Source organism: Lynx rufus, unplaced genomic scaffold (assembly GCF_022079265.1).
Source record: "Lynx rufus isolate CCGP_SWC_20201006 ecotype Redwood Valley unplaced genomic scaffold, mLynRuf1.p SCAF_5, whole genome shotgun sequence".
NCBI classification, from domain to species: Eukaryota; Metazoa; Chordata; class Mammalia; order Carnivora; family Felidae; genus Lynx; species Lynx rufus.
Window position 1 is genome coordinate 109,758,149 of NW_025814867.1, and position 17,648 is coordinate 109,775,796.

The 17,648-nt window shown below is 36.6% G+C and overlaps 1 protein-coding gene across 2 annotated transcripts; it reads right to left on the reverse strand.

The window, feature by feature from the left end:
- Positions 1 to 698: 698 nt before the first annotated feature.
- Positions 699 to 17,632, reverse strand: PCNP (PEST proteolytic signal containing nuclear protein). 2 transcript variants are annotated; one of them, XM_047099149.1, is made up of 5 exons: positions 17,531 to 17,632; positions 11,453 to 11,667; positions 8,301 to 8,375; positions 3,154 to 3,209; positions 699 to 2,488 (listed from the first exon to the last, which is right to left on the reverse strand). In XM_047099149.1, the coding sequence occupies exons 1-5, from the start codon at positions 17,592 to 17,594 to the stop codon at positions 2,362 to 2,364; spliced, it is 537 nt and encodes a 178-aa protein (XP_046955105.1). In that variant the 5' UTR covers positions 17,595 to 17,632; the 3' UTR covers positions 699 to 2,361. The 2 variants fall into 2 exon arrangements, with proteins under 2 accessions (XP_046955105.1, XP_046955106.1); XM_047099150.1 differs by lacking the exon at positions 17,531 to 17,632 and adding an exon at positions 11,691 to 11,800 and having other exon boundaries at positions 11,453 to 11,615.
- Positions 17,633 to 17,648: the final 16 nt, after the last annotated feature.

Consider the following 17,648-nt stretch of genomic DNA (forward strand, 5'->3'; position numbering starts at 1 on the left):
AATAATGTTAATTCCCTGATTTTGACAACTGTCCTGGAGTTACTGAAGATGTTAACACTTGGAGAACATGGAAATATCTTGTAATATTTTCGCAATGTTTTCAAAGTCTGAAGTCTTTTCAAAATGAAGTTTAAAATTCAAAAGAAGTACCTTCACTTAAAAGTAACTTGGACAACCCCTCCAAACTAAATCAAGCTAACCTTGATTATTAGAGTTAAGGAACAACATCTGAAACTCAGCCTTCATTTGTAATTATTCAAATTAGAGTTAACCTTAATTCTAAAGTGGAGTTCTATTTTTTATTTACGAAGACCTGATCTATTGGGAAGCAGCAATAGAAACATTCAGAAAACATATTACATGGAGTTAACGGATGGCAGACACTAGAATACCTTCTAACACTTAGGGATTTTCAGAGGTATGCCTTAGCAGGATTTTCTACAGCACAAGACAGGCAATACTTTGGCAGTGGAGAGGGAGGATTTGGATTAAGTCTTTTCCAACCCCAGATATTATAATGCTATAGAACTATGTGCTAAGTTAGGAAGACTCCACTAAGTAATAGTTTTAAAACTCCCTTTACTTTGGCCAACAATCTGGAAAAGAGCAACAATCATAATATCTGTCTCTTCTTTTACGTTAAAAAACAAAACAAAAAAACCAGCGACAATTAAGCAGAATAGAAAATAAGAACACTATTGAGTTTGACAAATTTATTGGTATTTTAGTAAAGACATTCATCTCAGTCATTTCTCTCCCATCTTGACCTTAGGCTAATATTTGAGTCAAGAAAAGAATATGTAGGAGAGGGATGTTATTTTAACATAAACAGTAAAATGGACAAAAGTGGAAAGTTTGCCTACATTAAAGCAAGTTAAATTCATGTATCTTGATATAATTAAATCATGTAAGAACTAATAGTTCTATATACATTTCCATTGTTTTACTTGGGGCTTACTCTAAACTTAAATGCAAATGAACAAGTGTTAGGAATATATACAGGCTGCTTCTCTGGAGTTATTACTTATTAAAAGAGCTTGGCGAGTAGTTCCCACCAATAAAATAGTCTGAAGCTGCCTCCAAATTAAACATTGCAGGAATTTTCAATTTTTGTTTCTTTTATCTGTGACTAGGTTTTTAAAGATGTGTTTAACTATCACATTAAAAAAGAATTCATATACAAAAATTAAAAAAAAAACCTACAATACACAGATCTAACAACGTATATGTGGTCAAAGATTCCATAAAATATGTTTAAAGATGCATTTTCTTTTTATCTTCAGTACCTAAAATGTGCTTTTGAGAGGCCATTGGTTAATATGTATACACTCAAATAAACCACAGTACTGTCCTAAAATAAAGAATTCTTGTATTAAGTTCAAATCAAATTTGCTTTCACAAGTTAGTAACTTAAATTAAGCTTTAACAAAGTTACAGAAAGTGCATCTTTCTCATTTTCATCTTCATACAATGTTGTCTTTTTGGTGTTTCTACTTTTTAAAAAATAAAAACAGCCACATATTTAAGTATTATGTACATTTAAATTTTTGGTGGTGGTTTGTATTTTAAAAGAAACAGCTTCCTTATGATTTGCCTCAAGATCTGGTGGAAATGCTTGCAGCAACTAACTAGTAACAAAAACCAAGAGAAGCACATTCAAAATACTGATTTACTTTGGTAGCAAATGGTCTTTGAAGACTAATGAAGGTAGACAAGACCCGTTAAGGTGAAGTGGGCTATTTCAAATACTCAACAATTTACATAAAATTAAAAAAATTTTTTTTTTCAAGAGCTAAGCATCTGTACCAACTGATAGTAATGCAATACCTAGTTTTTGATGACTTGAAACAAAACAAATGCCCATTAGGAAAAAAAAAAAAAGGCTGTATTTTAATTTTATCTAATGTACTTTCAGTCAATAGTCCAGTAACATTTTCCTCCCAATACAATACTCCCTCTCTATAAGGCTGTTCCTGGGAGCCAAACACTTCAGTGTAATAAGGGAGTTAAGAGTAATTGCTTGCAGTTTAAATAGACAATAACTTTTTGCGTCCCTCTTAATGTGCTAATAATTGCGTCTAAAAAAATATGCAATTCTTAGAAAGGTACCATTTCTGATTTTTTTATTATCTGTAACCTTTGGAAACTAATCACATGAAACTACAAAATTAGCAAATGTCTTGAAATCTGTATATAAAACATAAATTACCTCTAATTTCAAACTCTCATTTATTAGTGTACCACTCAATCTTTAAAAAAAAAAAAGGCGGCTCCAAAGATAGTCTTATACCATTCTTTAAAAAAGGAAACTGTTCCTTTTAACTTTACACCCACCCCACACCCAATTTCAAAACACATCATTTAATTGTCTTGGTCATGGACATTTCCAAGATGAGATTTTATATTTCGCTCCCATAGCTTCTGGTTATCAGAAAAACCATGCTTTCCTTTATTGAAGGAGTTTGGTCCTGCTGATGTTGGTGTATCCCTGTGTTAAAAGACAGGAAATTTATTTTAAAAGTTATATAAGGCCTTTCAAAACATATTTGTTTAGTACCTATTATGAACACAAGCTGAACATCAGAAATCTCTACACAATTAAAAAAAAATACTTTCTATAAGACCCATTCCTAAAATTTCAGATTCAGTAGGTCTGAAGAGGGACCAAGCAAATTTGTAGTTTTAACAAACATGTAAGGTACTTTTGACACATAGCTAAAGGTGGCAACCATGACAGTTTTTAAAACTGGTGCTTGAAACCCACTAACAGGGTCATAAAATCAACTGATGGCTTGCCATCAGCATCTATAAAAAATGAAATCGAAGAAAAACATGAAGATGTATTATACATAGTTCAGTGCCACTGTGGACTTGTGTCATATTTACTTCAATTTTATGTTTTACATGTTTTTAAATGTGTGTGTGTGTGTGTGTGTGTGTGTACACACATACAAACTGGGTATTTAGACTGGGTTCGACAGTAAGTCTAAAGTCTTACTTTGGGTCCCAGTATGAAAGGAAGGTACTCCTTTTCTCTTACCAGAAGGGAAAGTAACATCACTGACAGCTCACAGAATTGTTTTGCCCGAATATTTAAGAAAAGTTGGAACACTAAAAGATCATCCTCTACAATCTTTATAAAAAAGCACATACCTTCCAATATTCTTCATCCTCATCTTTGCTTCTGGAGGCATTTCCTCTGGTTCACTCTGGAGGGGAAAAAAAGCAGAGATGACTCATTATAGGTTTATTAAAATTCACTTGCTAACTCATAATACTAAATTTGTATCTAAGCCTTTTAGCATTTTCAATACTGTAAATCTTTGTAAAAGGAAAAAATTATTTATCTTAACTACATTTTAAAAAGAAACACAGCTTCAAGTGTTGATTTTGCATAAAGAAAAAAATCTGGAAAAACTTGGTATTCTAGAACCAAAACCATTTGCTTACTATGCTACACATACACATTGTGCTAAATTCTTTAATATGTACCATCTTTAGGGGTGCCTGGGTAGCTCAGTCGGTTAAGCATCCGACTTTGGCTCAGGTCATGATCTTCACGGTTGATGAGTGCCAGCCCTGCATCGGGCTCTGTGCTGACAGCTCAGAGCCTGGAGCCTGCTTCTGATTCTGTGTCTCCCTCTCTCTGCCCCACCCCTGCTTGCACTCTGTCTTTGTCTCTCAAAAATGAATACATGTTAAAAAAAATTAAGATTAATATGCACTATCTTTTTTTTTTTTTTTTTTGAGAGTGAGGGAGGGAGAGGGAGGAAGGGGCAGAGGCAGAGAGAGACAGAGACATAGACTCTGAAGCAAGTTCCAGGTTCTGAGCTGTCAGCACAGAACCCACTTCAGATCCTGTCTCCCTTTTTCTCTGCACCTCCCCTGCTTGAGCTCTCTCAAAAATAAACATTAAAATAAAATAAAACCCTAATCACATCCTAAAATAATACAAAACAAACCCCTCCCCCAAATAAATAAACCCTAACAAATCTTATCATCACTTGCATTTTATTTATTTATTTGAGAGAAAAAGAGTGAAAACTCGCAAGTAGGGGAGAGGGGGCGGAGGGAGGGAGAGAGAATCTCAAGCAGTGTCCACACTCAGCTTGGAGCCCAAGGCCCTGGGATTAGGACCTGAGCTGAAATCAAAAGAGTTGGCTGCTCAGGGCACCTGGGTGGCTCAGTCAGCTGAGTGGCCAGCTTCTGCTCAGGTCCTGATCTCACTGTTTCTGAGTTTGAGCCCCATGTCTGGCTCTGTGCTGACAGTTCAGAGCCTGGAGCCTGCTTTGGATTCTGTGTCTCCCTCTCCGTCTGAGCCTCCCCCACTTGTGCACCCAAGCGTGTGCTCTCTCTCTCTCAAAAACAAATAAATATTTTAAAAATTAAAAAAAAAAAAAATTTGGCTGCTCAACTGGCTGAGCATTTGCATTTTAAAGTTGAGGTAAACAAGGTTAGTTTGTCCAAAGTCACAAAGCTAATAAATAGCAAAAGAGTTGGATGCCAAAGCAAAGAATCTTAGTAACTTTATGGTATTGTTCCTTCTAAAAACGTCTCCTTCACTATAAAGATATCTCGAAAATCTTGAAAGTTCATTCATTAGTACTTACATAAATGTTGAAAAGACATATGGTAAGTTAAATTCCTTTTTTTTTAAGTTTATTTATTTTTGAGAGAGTGAGCGTGCACAAGCAAGCGGGTAAGGGGCAAAGAGAGGGAGAGAGACAGAATGCCAAGCAGGCTCTGCATTGTCAGTATGGAGCCTGATGCAGGGCTCGAACTCACAAACCATGAGATCATGACCTGAGCCTAAGTCAGAGGCTTAACTGACTGGTAAGTCAAATAAATGTTGCTGCTGAGCTAAATATTCTTTTTTTTTTTTTTTTAAGTAGGCTCCAAGTCCAACATGGGCTTGAACTCATGACCCAGGATGAAGAGTCACATGCACATCCTACTGACTGAGACAGACAGGTGACCCCCAAGCCCCCTTTTAGGTAAGCTCCAACAACCCTCAGATCAACAGTCATGTGCGCTTACCTACTACTGAGTCAGCCAGGCACCTCTAAATATTTTTTTAAAAGAGTGTTCTCAAGATCTAGTCTAAAGGGGTTTCTACTGGTCAAATCTGGGGCAAGCATTATAGCTTACTGAATAAAGAACTGATGAGCCTACACTTACATAAATAAGGGGAAGTTCTTCCTTATAGTAAGAGACAATAAATATACAAGAGATAAAAGAACAAGAAAAATCATAATTGATTCTGGTAGGAATCCCTCAATGGATGTTAACACTCATGAGAATGTTTTTATTATTACTATTTTCTTAAATGTTTATTTTTGAGAGAAAGAGCACAAGCAGGGGAGCAGCAGAGACAGCAGAGAGCCCGTTTCATGAGATCATGACCCGAGCTGAAGTCAGAGGTTTAACTGACTGATCCAGCCAGGCGCCTTGTATTTTTTTTTTTAATTACAGATTTTATTTTTAAGTAATCTCTACACCCAACTTGGGGCTCAAATATAAACCCCAAGATCAAGAGTTGCAAGCTCTACCAACTAAACCAGCCAGATGCCCCCCCATATAATCTTTAATTACAAAAGGTAAAACAATAATCTGAAAAGCAGAAGGGTGCCCGGGTGACTCAGTTGGTTAAGCTACCGACTTTGGCTCAGGTTGTGATCTTGTGGTTCGTGAGTTCGAGGCCGGCGTCGGGCTCTGTGCTGACAGCTTGGAGCCTGGAGCCGGCTCTCTGCCCCTCCCCTGCTAATGGTCAAAGATAAATAAACATTAAAAAAAATTTTTTTTGAAAAGCAGGGGAAATCTGGCAGACATCACTTTAACCGAAAGATCATAGTTAACACCGTCAGTAATGGGACATATTGACAACATGTGCACCCTGATTATGATGCATTAAGAACTTGGCATAGCTTCTGTGGTACTCCTGCCAAAGTAAGTAATATGAATCTAATCATAAGGAAACATCACACAAATTCAAACTAAGGAAAACTTTACAAAATAACTGGCCTGGACTCTTCAAAAATGTTAATGCCATGGAACAGAGGCCAAGGAATTGTCCAAATTAAAGGAGACTAAAAAGGTAACAATGAAAAATATATTTTTAAAATTTAAAATTAATTAAATGGATGCCCTCTTTGTCAAATATATTTTAGGCCCAGATATATATCCCGTGTTACTTATGTTCTGCAGAAAAAGGAAAAACCAGATGATTTTAGATACACACATTCTTTTATCTAAGAGACAAGTTAAAATTAATATCCTTTACCATCATTAACTTGTTAATTTCTCCATTTGCCAAACAGGAATAACTACATCGCATGATTCATAGAAATATATGGAGGATAAAATAAAGTTATATGAAAAGACCCAAATTGTTAGGCATTCAAAAAAAGCCATTACTATCATGTAGGTGTTTACCATTTCCAGCCTCTCTTTTCACACACGCTGTTCCCTTTTTCGTATATTGTCCTCTCATACATTCTGTACATAGCAAAAAGCTACCTAATCTCTCAAGAATGTTAGAGATAACAGAAAACATGGGATTTTATTTTTTAGTTTTTTTTTTAACGTTTTATTATTTACTTTAGAGAGAGACAGAGTGTGGGTAGGGGAGGGACAGAAAGAGAGGTAGACATAGAATCTAGAGCAGGCTCCAGGCTCTGAGCTGTCAGCATAGACATTTCCACAGAATCCTACAACTCTGACAAGTAGTTTAAAAATGTATGATTTAAACTGACTTTTCATTTTACAACTGAAAAATGAAGACTCCAAAAAGGTAAAGTGATTTATTTCACAGGCTTTCTACTAGTTAGTAACTGGACAAGACAGGAGAAGAATCCAGGTCTTCCCACTGCCAGTTCAGTGCTGGCATCTAGTTACTTGGCCTCTCTTCCTGCCTTGAATTTCTATTATCACTTCATATCTTTGTATACTTTTGAGTTTCATTTTGTACTATTTTATGCCCTATGAGAATGAGTTCCTGGAGGGACATGTCTGAATTATCTTTGCAATATCACTGTGCCTAGCATATAGAAATTACTCAGGGGCGCCTGGGTGGCTCAGTTGATTGGGCGACCAACTTCAGCTCAGGTCATGATCTCACGGTTTGTGGGTTTGAGCCCTGCGTCGGGCTTTGTGCTGACAGCTCGGAGCCTGGAGTTTGCTTCAGATTCTGTGTCTCCCTCTCTCTCTGCCCCTCCTCAGCTCATGCTCACTCACTCGCTCTCTCTCTCTCTGTCTCTCCCAAAAATAAATAAACATTAAAAAAAGTTGCTCAAGTGTGTGCAATGAGTTAAGTGCAAAGAATCCAGAGATAACCACAGTAATTCTTTACCTATTGATCTGGGCTCTAATCACTCCATACTTATCCTTGCCCAAACGTCTACAGCAATCTCCAGTCCAGACAAATACAGCTGCTAGTATTTATGACTTGTCTTAGCTTATAAAAGTATTCTTTGCTTTGTCAAAACCCTGCCTAATGTTTTAGTATCCAATTCTTACTTCTTCTCTTTTATGTTCTTCCCAATTATTTCAGCCCACACTGTGCTCCTCTGAATGTGTAATTCTTATCCATATTGTTTTTGAGAGCAATTACTCATGTACCCGTACCCTGTTAACAGTTAATTGTTATACAATGGGGTCACATCTTAAGAGGGGGTTAGGTTTCTAAAGTCAGAGACCAAAGAAAAAAAAAATCAGTCAAAATGATGCTTTAAATTCCATACGTTATTCATAAGCACAAGAAGAGAGGGACACTGTGAGAGGCATGAAAGAGCTAAGACTGTCTAAGAGAATAGCAGATAAGCAACTCGTGCTCACTTTGGAACACATGCTTAATGAACAGAACTTCTAGCAGAATCACCTGCACTATTAGCTATTCCTCATGGGAGAAAACACTATAGCTGTCTTTTGTAAGCTGAATGAATGCATGATGCCTGAACACTGAAGACTTCCAACTATAAAATTATTAAAGGCAGCAGCATTAAATCTGTCTTTTCCTGGATCCTACATATTTCCTAGCACATATATATGATATATATATATCAACATATACATCAGGCATTTGTTGATTTGATTCTTAAGGTCATTGCCCCCAAAGGCAGTTATATTTTAAATAATCCTACAACCACATAAATAGAAATATCCAGATTTTGCAGGCATCACAAAAAATCTATTCAGAATTACAAAGAAAATTCACTAGTACCATTAATGCAACCTACAACCTGCCACTAACTTCATTAAAGAACTGATTCAAGTAAAATAAACAAAACTAGGTATCAACTTACATCTTCATCTTCATTAAAAGCTGCTGCTACTGAAAGAGTTTTTGGAGCAAGAGTTGGAACAGTTTCTTTAGGCTTCTGAAGAAGAAACACATTAAGAAGTATCACATAATGTTTACACAGGCTTGTTTAATGATACAAATAATTTATCTTCAAAGATTCAATTTTATGTTTTCATAGAAACATACTAAGGAACTCAGAACAAACTTTAAAGAACTCCACTTTCTCTTTTTACAAATGTGGTTATCAATGGGTAGCTTTAATTTTATTAATGATACGTCCATTTGTTTTCATCCTGTAAAAGATTTTCTAGTCAGGATCTGTAATTTAATATCATTTAGCTAAGGGATACCTGGTAAAGGTAAAGGTAAATGATGAGTAGTACTTGCCCACAGTGGCCAAGAATGAACTGCAGTGTGACTTAAGAACATAAAAGACACCAAGACTCCTCTCCCTACTAGTGTTCTGCCCTGTAGCCTGTAAATATGTTTCTCTTCTATCCAACCTAAGTTTTTGAGGTAAACTGCCCTATCATCAACCTCTGACCATCAATCTGGTCTTCAACCCACTGCAATCAGGCTTCCTCCCTCATTCTCCCATGGCTCCTCACTCACCTAGAATCAGGTGACCTTGATTCTGTAGGGTCACCAATGACTGGTGTGCTGCTTTTGACTCTAATCACCAGCTCCTTTTTGAAAACACTCCTACCTTGAATTCTCTGACACTGCTTTTTATAGGCTATTCTAATTCTCTGACCTTTTGTTCTTTGTTTCCTCCTGTTCCCCCCCTAAATAACACATACCCAAGATTCTGTTCTTAGTGACCTTTCCTTCTCTGTACTTCCCCGGTCAACTCCATTCACTCCCATGGTTTTAACTACCAAATCTTAAATGTCTACCCCCAAATAGAATGTCACATGCCTACTGGAGCTCCACTTAAGAGCTCCGATGGGTACTTTAGTTTGACAGTGTTCTAAGTACCCAAGCCAGAAATCCTTTTCTTCAACTTGCACTCTATCATAAAGTCCTGTAGATTAAATATTTAATAGACTTACGTCTCCCTCTGCCTTCCCATCAACTACCATACTATGGACACCTAAGGCCCTTTAGCATTACTTGCCTGAACTGTTAGAAATACCATCCCCTACTCTCAATTTTCTCCTCTATAATGGCACCAAAGTGATATTTCTAAAATGCACATCTGTTTAAGGGTTAAGCTTCCTTACAACAGTTTCATAGCTCCACTAGAACTTAAAGAATAAAACCAAACTATGCAAGTCCTTTATGATTTGGTTCTATGGTCTCATTTAGGGGGCTTTTCATCCCTACATTTGCATACCAATTTCCAACTACAAACATTTTCCTGAATGTACCATGTGGCTTCACATCTAAACTACTTTTGCATGAAATTCTTTTTATCTGAGATGCCCTTTGCCTCCTGTCTATACAGTTAAGGCCAACTCAAGCAACACTTCATCAGTGAAATCTTCTCTGATCTCCTGAAACAAAATGAACCACGCTTTCTTTTTATAACACAAACACTTTTGTCAATAATGCTTGCTTTTGAAGGAATAAAAACCATTAATTTGGAGATTATGCATAAAGACTCTAGAAATACCCTTTACTCTTTTAAAGATGTCAGGTATTTGATGTTGTACATACACATATGACACAAGTATCTGCTGATCAACTATCTTTTCATATCATATAATAAAAGCAATAGTTTCAACTATTTTTTTGTATCTTACATCCCACCTCCCTAAGACAACTGTGGTTATACTATAGTTTATTTTATGAAAACAAGTTTTTGTTTTCCAAAGATTAGGAAGTTTTTACTGAGTAGACTTTCTCAAACAAAACCCTCCCTTCTAAAATGAGGAGGAATTACTACATCATGTCAATGATTTAGGAAAAGTAGGGATTTGCATATCTAATTTAGGGGTGTGTTGAACCACAGCAGAATCTATTATCAACAAGAATATCTATATTGAAGTGTGTCTGAGAATACACGTTGAATGACTATCAGAAAAACACAAATACTTATGCAGTTAGGTCTATGCAACTTTATAAAAAAAAATATTAAACAAAAAGAAATCAGCTCAAATAGGAAGAATAGTCATGAAGTAATGAAGTTATAAGCAGAATGTCTTTTGTTTGGAATGAATTTTTTAAAGGAATAAAAAGAAAACAAATAGGAAAAAGCAAAACAACATAGGGTAGGAGTAGGGGTCCTGAGAAATGGTAGCTCTTCTAAAACTGTAAGTATAACTCAAACACATTGACTCTAGTAGGAACTTGATCCATATCATATTTTTAAGATCTTGGAATGAACATCATACACAGAATAAAGCTGTGTGCACCTGGCAAATAAGCATTAATTTTCACAGAACAGACATGAATAAACAACTCAAAAGTAGTAATCCCAGTAATTTTAGGATTATTCTCCTTACACAAGAATGTGACTATTTTCTAAAGCCAACAGTGTACACTATTTAAGTAACATTTTTTTCTGAAAGACCTATGTGGTTGAAGCATATGAAATTGTCACTTTTGTAGGTCAAAATTAGTCAAATATCAAAACTTCATAATAAGCTTCAATCTATTATTTCAAAACTTTCCAGATACTCCACAGTTAGTTAATTATTAACTTAAGGTTTATATTTAAAACAAGGGACCAAAAGTTGATCTGTCATTGGATATATAGAACTCAATGTCCATTTGTAGCTCCAAAGTAAAGTGACCAGGAAGCTCTTCTTATCAAGCAGTATCTCACTAGTACTTATTTCTAGAAATATTATTTTTAATATTATTGGAATTGAAAAATAAGGAAAAAAAATGAAATTCTTTCTGAAAATGTTTTTTGGAGGTTTTACTCAACTGAGAAAAATTCTAAGCTGTTACTTTATAAATCATATATTCCCTATAATAGTTGCTCCTTCTCATACTCCAAACCTTTTTGAAAAAGTTTTACTGAGTTATAATTTATCCATATTGTTCTTGAATATAGAGCTAATAACTTCTTAAATACTTAACATGTAAGTTCATGTACCAAAGTACCTTTTTACACTCAATTTACCATAACCCCATAAAAGCAGGTTTCCAAAACAAATTCTTAAGCCCCATTATGCACACCATATAGATCAAATAACAACTCACACTTGATCCAAGTTTGATGGATATGGCTGAGGCTTTCTTTGTCGTCTGACTACCTATGGCAAATCCAAACTTGGAGATCTTTGTAGGCTTTGTTGGGAGGTCTGCAGCTTCTTCTTCAGCTGATCGCTTCTCAGCGCTGCGACTGGAACTTTCCCCTCCATTACTGGAAGAAACAGTCTTAGTTTTCACAGGTTTTTCTGCTTCTTCTTCAGGTCCTGGTGAAGTCGAAACAACTTACCAAGATGAGCTATTTTTACTGAGCAGATTGATGGGAGCAGCAACCTCAAAAAGCATCGTTATAAGGAAGATACCTCTGCAGGTGTCACCTACTGACCCAACAGTCTCTTCCACTGTGTTAGAGTGTACAGCAGGAACTGAGATTGTGTGGCAGTAGAAGAGGGTCCCATGAATTAACTAGCATAAAATACAGAGCAATTTAAAATTATAAACGTAGAGTTCATATAATGTAAGACCCTTCAACTAAACACTATTATAGAAGTTATCTAATAATCTAATTATTTGTGGAATTTTGCTTTTTAGAAATTAAGGCCTGTAGGTTCTTCTACACAAACTAGCTTGTGAATATTAGTCCACATCACAGGAAAACACATTTGACTAATAAATTCTAACATTCTTCAATTATGTACTACTAGTTATACAAAGTACCTAGCTATGAATGGTCCATTATTACCTGAACTACAGTGCTAATACAGCCTGGAGTAATTTTCTTGAGTGATGTGTGCCTCATGTACCTCTCACACAATTTTTAGAGTTGAAAAGGAAACTCAAGGAAGCCTTCAAGTCATCCCCTCTGATGTAACTTAATTCTACTTTGAAAGCTTGGTTATCATCTGTTTTAACGATCATACTTAGGTTCATACACTACTTTTTATAATGAAAGAAAGATGAACTAATTATAATTTCAAATAGTAGAAGCCATACATATGTAGACTAGGAATGTAAGAGGGCTTTCAATGATTTGGCTTGAGTCTGTATTAATCAATGAATGGTAACAGTAAGTTTTTATTTTGAGTATCTTTGGTCCTTTGCACAAGAAGGCTACTTAATATATTGGAATGTAAGATAGAAGAAGTTTGGTTGATTATTAAAAATTTTATTTTCTTGCCCCAATTCACCCTAGAGAATGTTTTCTGTTACACTAGTTTATGAAGACAAGATGCTCTAAGCAATATCCCTGACAACTGTTAAGAAAACAGGACATTTCTAGAATGGGGGGAAAGCGGGAAATCAAACACAGATAGATGGACAAGTAATATTAAAAAATCCAGAGACTATATATCTTAATCCATGTATTTCTGGAATGATGAGGTCTCTAAATTAATAAGCACTTTGAACAGAACATTTGATTTCGTTTATAGGAAAGACAACAGGAACTCTATCCCCTTTGGACAGTGGTGAAAGTTATAATAAAAATGTTGAGGAGGAATTAAGCAGGATTAGCTTTTGGGATTTCCCCAGGAGACAAAGATAGCACTGGAATGGTTGCTGGAGGTGCCAGTCACTTATTTAGATATGAAATTACAAAAGCACCTGAAGAATGTAAGATTAATATTCAATAGTTGAAATACAGAAATGTAGAATTTCTTAAAAATAAGACAGTATTATGCCAACATTAGTTTATAACTAAAAGCAGTGTTCTAAATTTCATTCTGCATTGTTTATAGTTTTGATCAATTATGAATTATACTGTAGAACCTAAACAATAATAACTATTTCCTTGTGACTGACGGCTAAAATTGAAAACTCAGTCTCTACGTATGGGAACACATATAAACTGTAGAAAATGCACTGGGTTTACAAAAAGAAACAATCTATATATATTAAGGCACAAATTTTGTGCAAACACAAACTCTAGAAAACATCAAATAGCATAAAGAACATTTAGTCTTGACTGTGGTATATACAACTCTGCTTTTGAACTGTGACCCAAGAACTATACATAATTACTCAAGATCTCCAGTTCTTTAAAAAAAACCTATCTTTTCTTAATTCTAGGTCTCCTTTTACCCACAAAATTCTGGAACAAAGAATCTAGAAAAACGATAGCATAAATATGAAACAGAATGAAAAACATAAATCTTACTATAATATTAGTACAATTAAGTGTGATAACTGGCTGAACTCGTATGTGATAATATATGAAACAATACTATCTGTCCAATCCCATGATGCTATAGCGAAGATTTCTATAGACACTGCTGTAGAAAAGGTAGCATGAACGGGGAAGTTGGGAAAACTACCATTAATTAGGTAACCAACTGGCAGCAACTCAATTTTATTTTTATCTGCCCTCTTGACACCTTAAGAGGCAGACTATTAAGACCACCCACATTTCAGGTCCACACTGAAGATGAAACATGCTATGTCTAGTAGGTCATTTCTAAACACGACTGATTCCAGATCCAGCAATTATTTTTGGACATAGTAAATAACTCTTTGGCCTTGCTCTTCTCAAGAAGCTTTTTTTTTTTTTAAACAACTGTAAATACTCAACAACTTTAGAAAACATCCGCTCTTCAAAGGGATGGGGGAAAGGGAGTGAAGGAAAGTAGGTGTACTATTAGTACTTATTACTTAGCCTTAAATGGCTCAATGTATCACATGGATTGGAGCTGCTATTTTCTCTTTAGGTAATCTAATAATTACGTAGTAAAATACACAAAACATTTAGGAAATACAGCAAATGGAAACAGCAATGAAAACAGAAAAATGTGACAAATCCATATTATCAATGAGACTGTTGTCACAGTTTCTACAAATCTATAGTTCATCAGAAGAGAAAATTATTTCAACCTAATTTGAGCTTTGAAATATACCATTAAATATCAACACTAATTTCAAGGTCCATTAAAGTGTTTATCTTTAAATACAACATGTTCTGCACTTTAGCATTTGGGAGCTTTTAATCAAGAACTCCTGTTTTCAATTTATTTAATGAGATCGCTGAATTTTGGAAAGTGAAAAAATTTTTAGATGGCCATAGTTTGGCAATGTGAAAATTTTAGCAATATGACTTACATTTTTGTTCTTTGTTTTTAATAGGGATTTGAAATTCTCTTTATTTCCTATTCATTGAATCTCACTACACATCCCTCATTAAAAGTAGTTCAAGGTTGGAACTTTTAGATTCTGAGGGAGAAGCAAGAGTCATCTGTCAGAATATCCATGCTGCAGAGAATGTGATTTTTATTTTATTTATTTTTTAATGCTTTTTAAAAAAATATTTATTTTTAAGAGAGAGAGAGAGAGGGAGAGAGAAGAGAGTGCAGGGGAGGGAAAGAGAGAGAGGGAGCTAGAGGATCACTGACAGTAGAGAGCCAGATGGGGGCTCCAACTCAAGAACCCCAAGATCATGACCCTGAGCCAAAGTAGGACACTTAACTGAGCCACCCAGGCACCCCTATTTATTTTTAAGTTTATTTATCTTGAGAGAGAGAGAGAGAGAGAGAGAGAGAGAGAGAATGAGAGCAAGCTCAGGGGAGGGGCAGAAAGAGAGAATTCCAAGCAGGCTCCGCACCATCAGTGCAGGCCTGAACTCAGGGACTGCGCAAGATCATGACCTCAACCGAAATAAAGAATTAGACCCTTAACCGACTGAGCCACCCAGGCGCCCGGCAACTTACATTTTAAAGAATATGTGATCAGTTTTTTAAAAATAAGAAAATCACAAAACAATTTACAGCAAAATATAAATGCATAAAATTATATAAAAGTACTAGATTCTTTATCAAGGATTATTTTAATAAAAGGGATTTTATTGAGTTTGTATTCATTCCGAGCAAACAAAGTATGTAGATTAATGTGAAATCAAATTACACATGGTACTAGCACATTTTTTCTTTTCCACTGAATAGTTGGAAAGGAGGGCTTTGGAGGACAAAGTTACCTTATTTTGAAAAAAAAATTAGCTAATAAAGTTTAACTCCATAAGGGTATATTCTTCATGATCCATTTGTATTTTGGTAGCTTCTTCATTTGATAAAAGAGTACACAGCTACCTCTCCAAAAGGACTGACAAGCAGTTTAAATGAGAACATATTCAAGACCCTCCTAGTGGCTGGTATAATAAATGTCAATTTCATTCAAGTAGTTCTTAGATAACCTGAAACAGCATGAGGTGGCCATGATTATGATATGGACAGCTTTTCTAAAATTTCTATTTCAAGGAGCTACAAAAATTTAGCCAAAGGAGAAAAAAAATCTGCCCAAAGCCTTATTCCCCCGCCCCCCCCCCCCTTCTTTAAGGTGAGAGCAAGCTCAAGTAAGTAGCTTCTCTTGCTAACATAAATTCATTCATAACTACTTATAAGAAAATACACTTCCAACTTACTGGACTGTTCAAAAGGAACTAAAAATCAGAATATTCTCTAGGTAAGTCCCTAAGATAAGCTTGATAGTGTTTGAAAATAGTGACCACTTGCCATAAAATTAGCAATTCAGCAACATCCACAGTGTTAAGTGTTTTAGCTATGATTCCTCTGTATAAATTCATTAAAAATACCTGACATTCAAAAATGGTTTATATGCAACAGCATCATTTTCTTGTAAAGGCAGGCAAATCCAAGGCAAATTATGATGAATTTATTAAGGGATATTATTCTAAATCACCAAGGATACCATAAAATTTTTGATATCAATCACCCAATTTTATACCACCACCACCACACACACAAAAATATGCTAAAATAAAAACATCAATGTTCATGCTATACAGCTAATTATCCCTAACTGAAAGGGTGGTGGATAAATTACACAGTGGAGTTATGTTGACACTTAAAGTACATTTTGGCAACACATTAAACACATCTCCCATATTCTCAAGACACTTAAAAAGCTATCTTACAAAATTAAAAGATAGTCTAAAAGCCAGGTAAAATTCTTTAGGTCACAGATCTTTGTTTTTCCTCAAACTACTAATTTTTAACGTAATTTTACTCAATAATTTCCAAGATAATTTTTGAGGGGGGAAAAAATCCCTAACGAGGTAGTACTAAATGGTTTAAACTGCTGTTTTTTATTCCCAAGGCAATTCACATTAAACATCATGTTAATAAGGTCCTAGTAACTACTTTCATATGCTAATAATCTGTATTTTCTTTAAATACTTCAAGGATAAGACTTGAGGAAGTCAGAAAAGAGAGTAATACTTAAAACGTTCTCAAGACATTATGATCACCTCCCACGTGTTAAGTTACTTGCCTTGTTACGACAAAGGGGGATGGGCGGGCGCCTGGAAAGATGTTTCTTTCCCTTCATGCACAAGGCCCAAATTTATAAGAGTGGAGGGTACAGAATGAAGACAACTGTAATCTGAGTTCACATCGTAACAAAATACAGGAAAAGTCACACTAGCCTATTAAGCCACCTAAATATCTGTCAGCAGTTAGCTGGCAAGAACCTGAGAAAAAGCAGACACTTAGAAGAAAGGCAACCAAACCCTAACCCTAAGACCCCGCATCTTAAACCAGCGGGCAGGCAATGGTATTCTTTCCCTCCATCTCCTCGACCCATCCCCATTACAGGGTCGGTATTCAGCTTGGAAATGAAAGAGAAAAGGCCGGGGTCGTACACCACCTCAGCGAAAAGGGAGAAGCAAACTAACTCCTAGGTGTAACTTAGAGGCCAGCACCATTGGAAACTCGGCCTGTGGCCAGTGCCTGCGGCCACCGCTCGGTGACTCTTCCTGTGTGTGTGCGCGTGTTTTGTGTGATGTGCGTCTCCGGTGTGGCGGTAGCGGCTCCTGCACTGCCGCTCCTGGTCCCACCCCGAGTTCGATACCCCTCTCTGGTACCCATCTCCCTTCTCATTGGAAGCAGAGCCTCCGCTGGGGCCAGCAGGTGACCAACAGTGGTCGGCTCTCCCCCGGCAAGGAGGCGATGTGGGCCCGGATCCCAGCGGGCCGCGCCGGGCGTGCCCGGGTCTCGTCTGGGCCCAGCACCTGGCCGGGTGAGCGCCAGATCCGCCCATTTTCGTCCCATCCTATTCCCCCCACCCCGGGGCGCTCAAAGAAAGGCCCAGAGCATCCCACGCAGCCCGCGACGCTGGGGTTGTGTTCACCTCCGGCGGCTCCAGCTCGTTGCGGCTTCTCAGGCTTCTCCTCTCCCGCCTTCCCGTCCGCCATTTTCCCCGCCGCGGCCTCCGCTGCAGCCACGCCAAGGACGTCACGGCCCCGCCC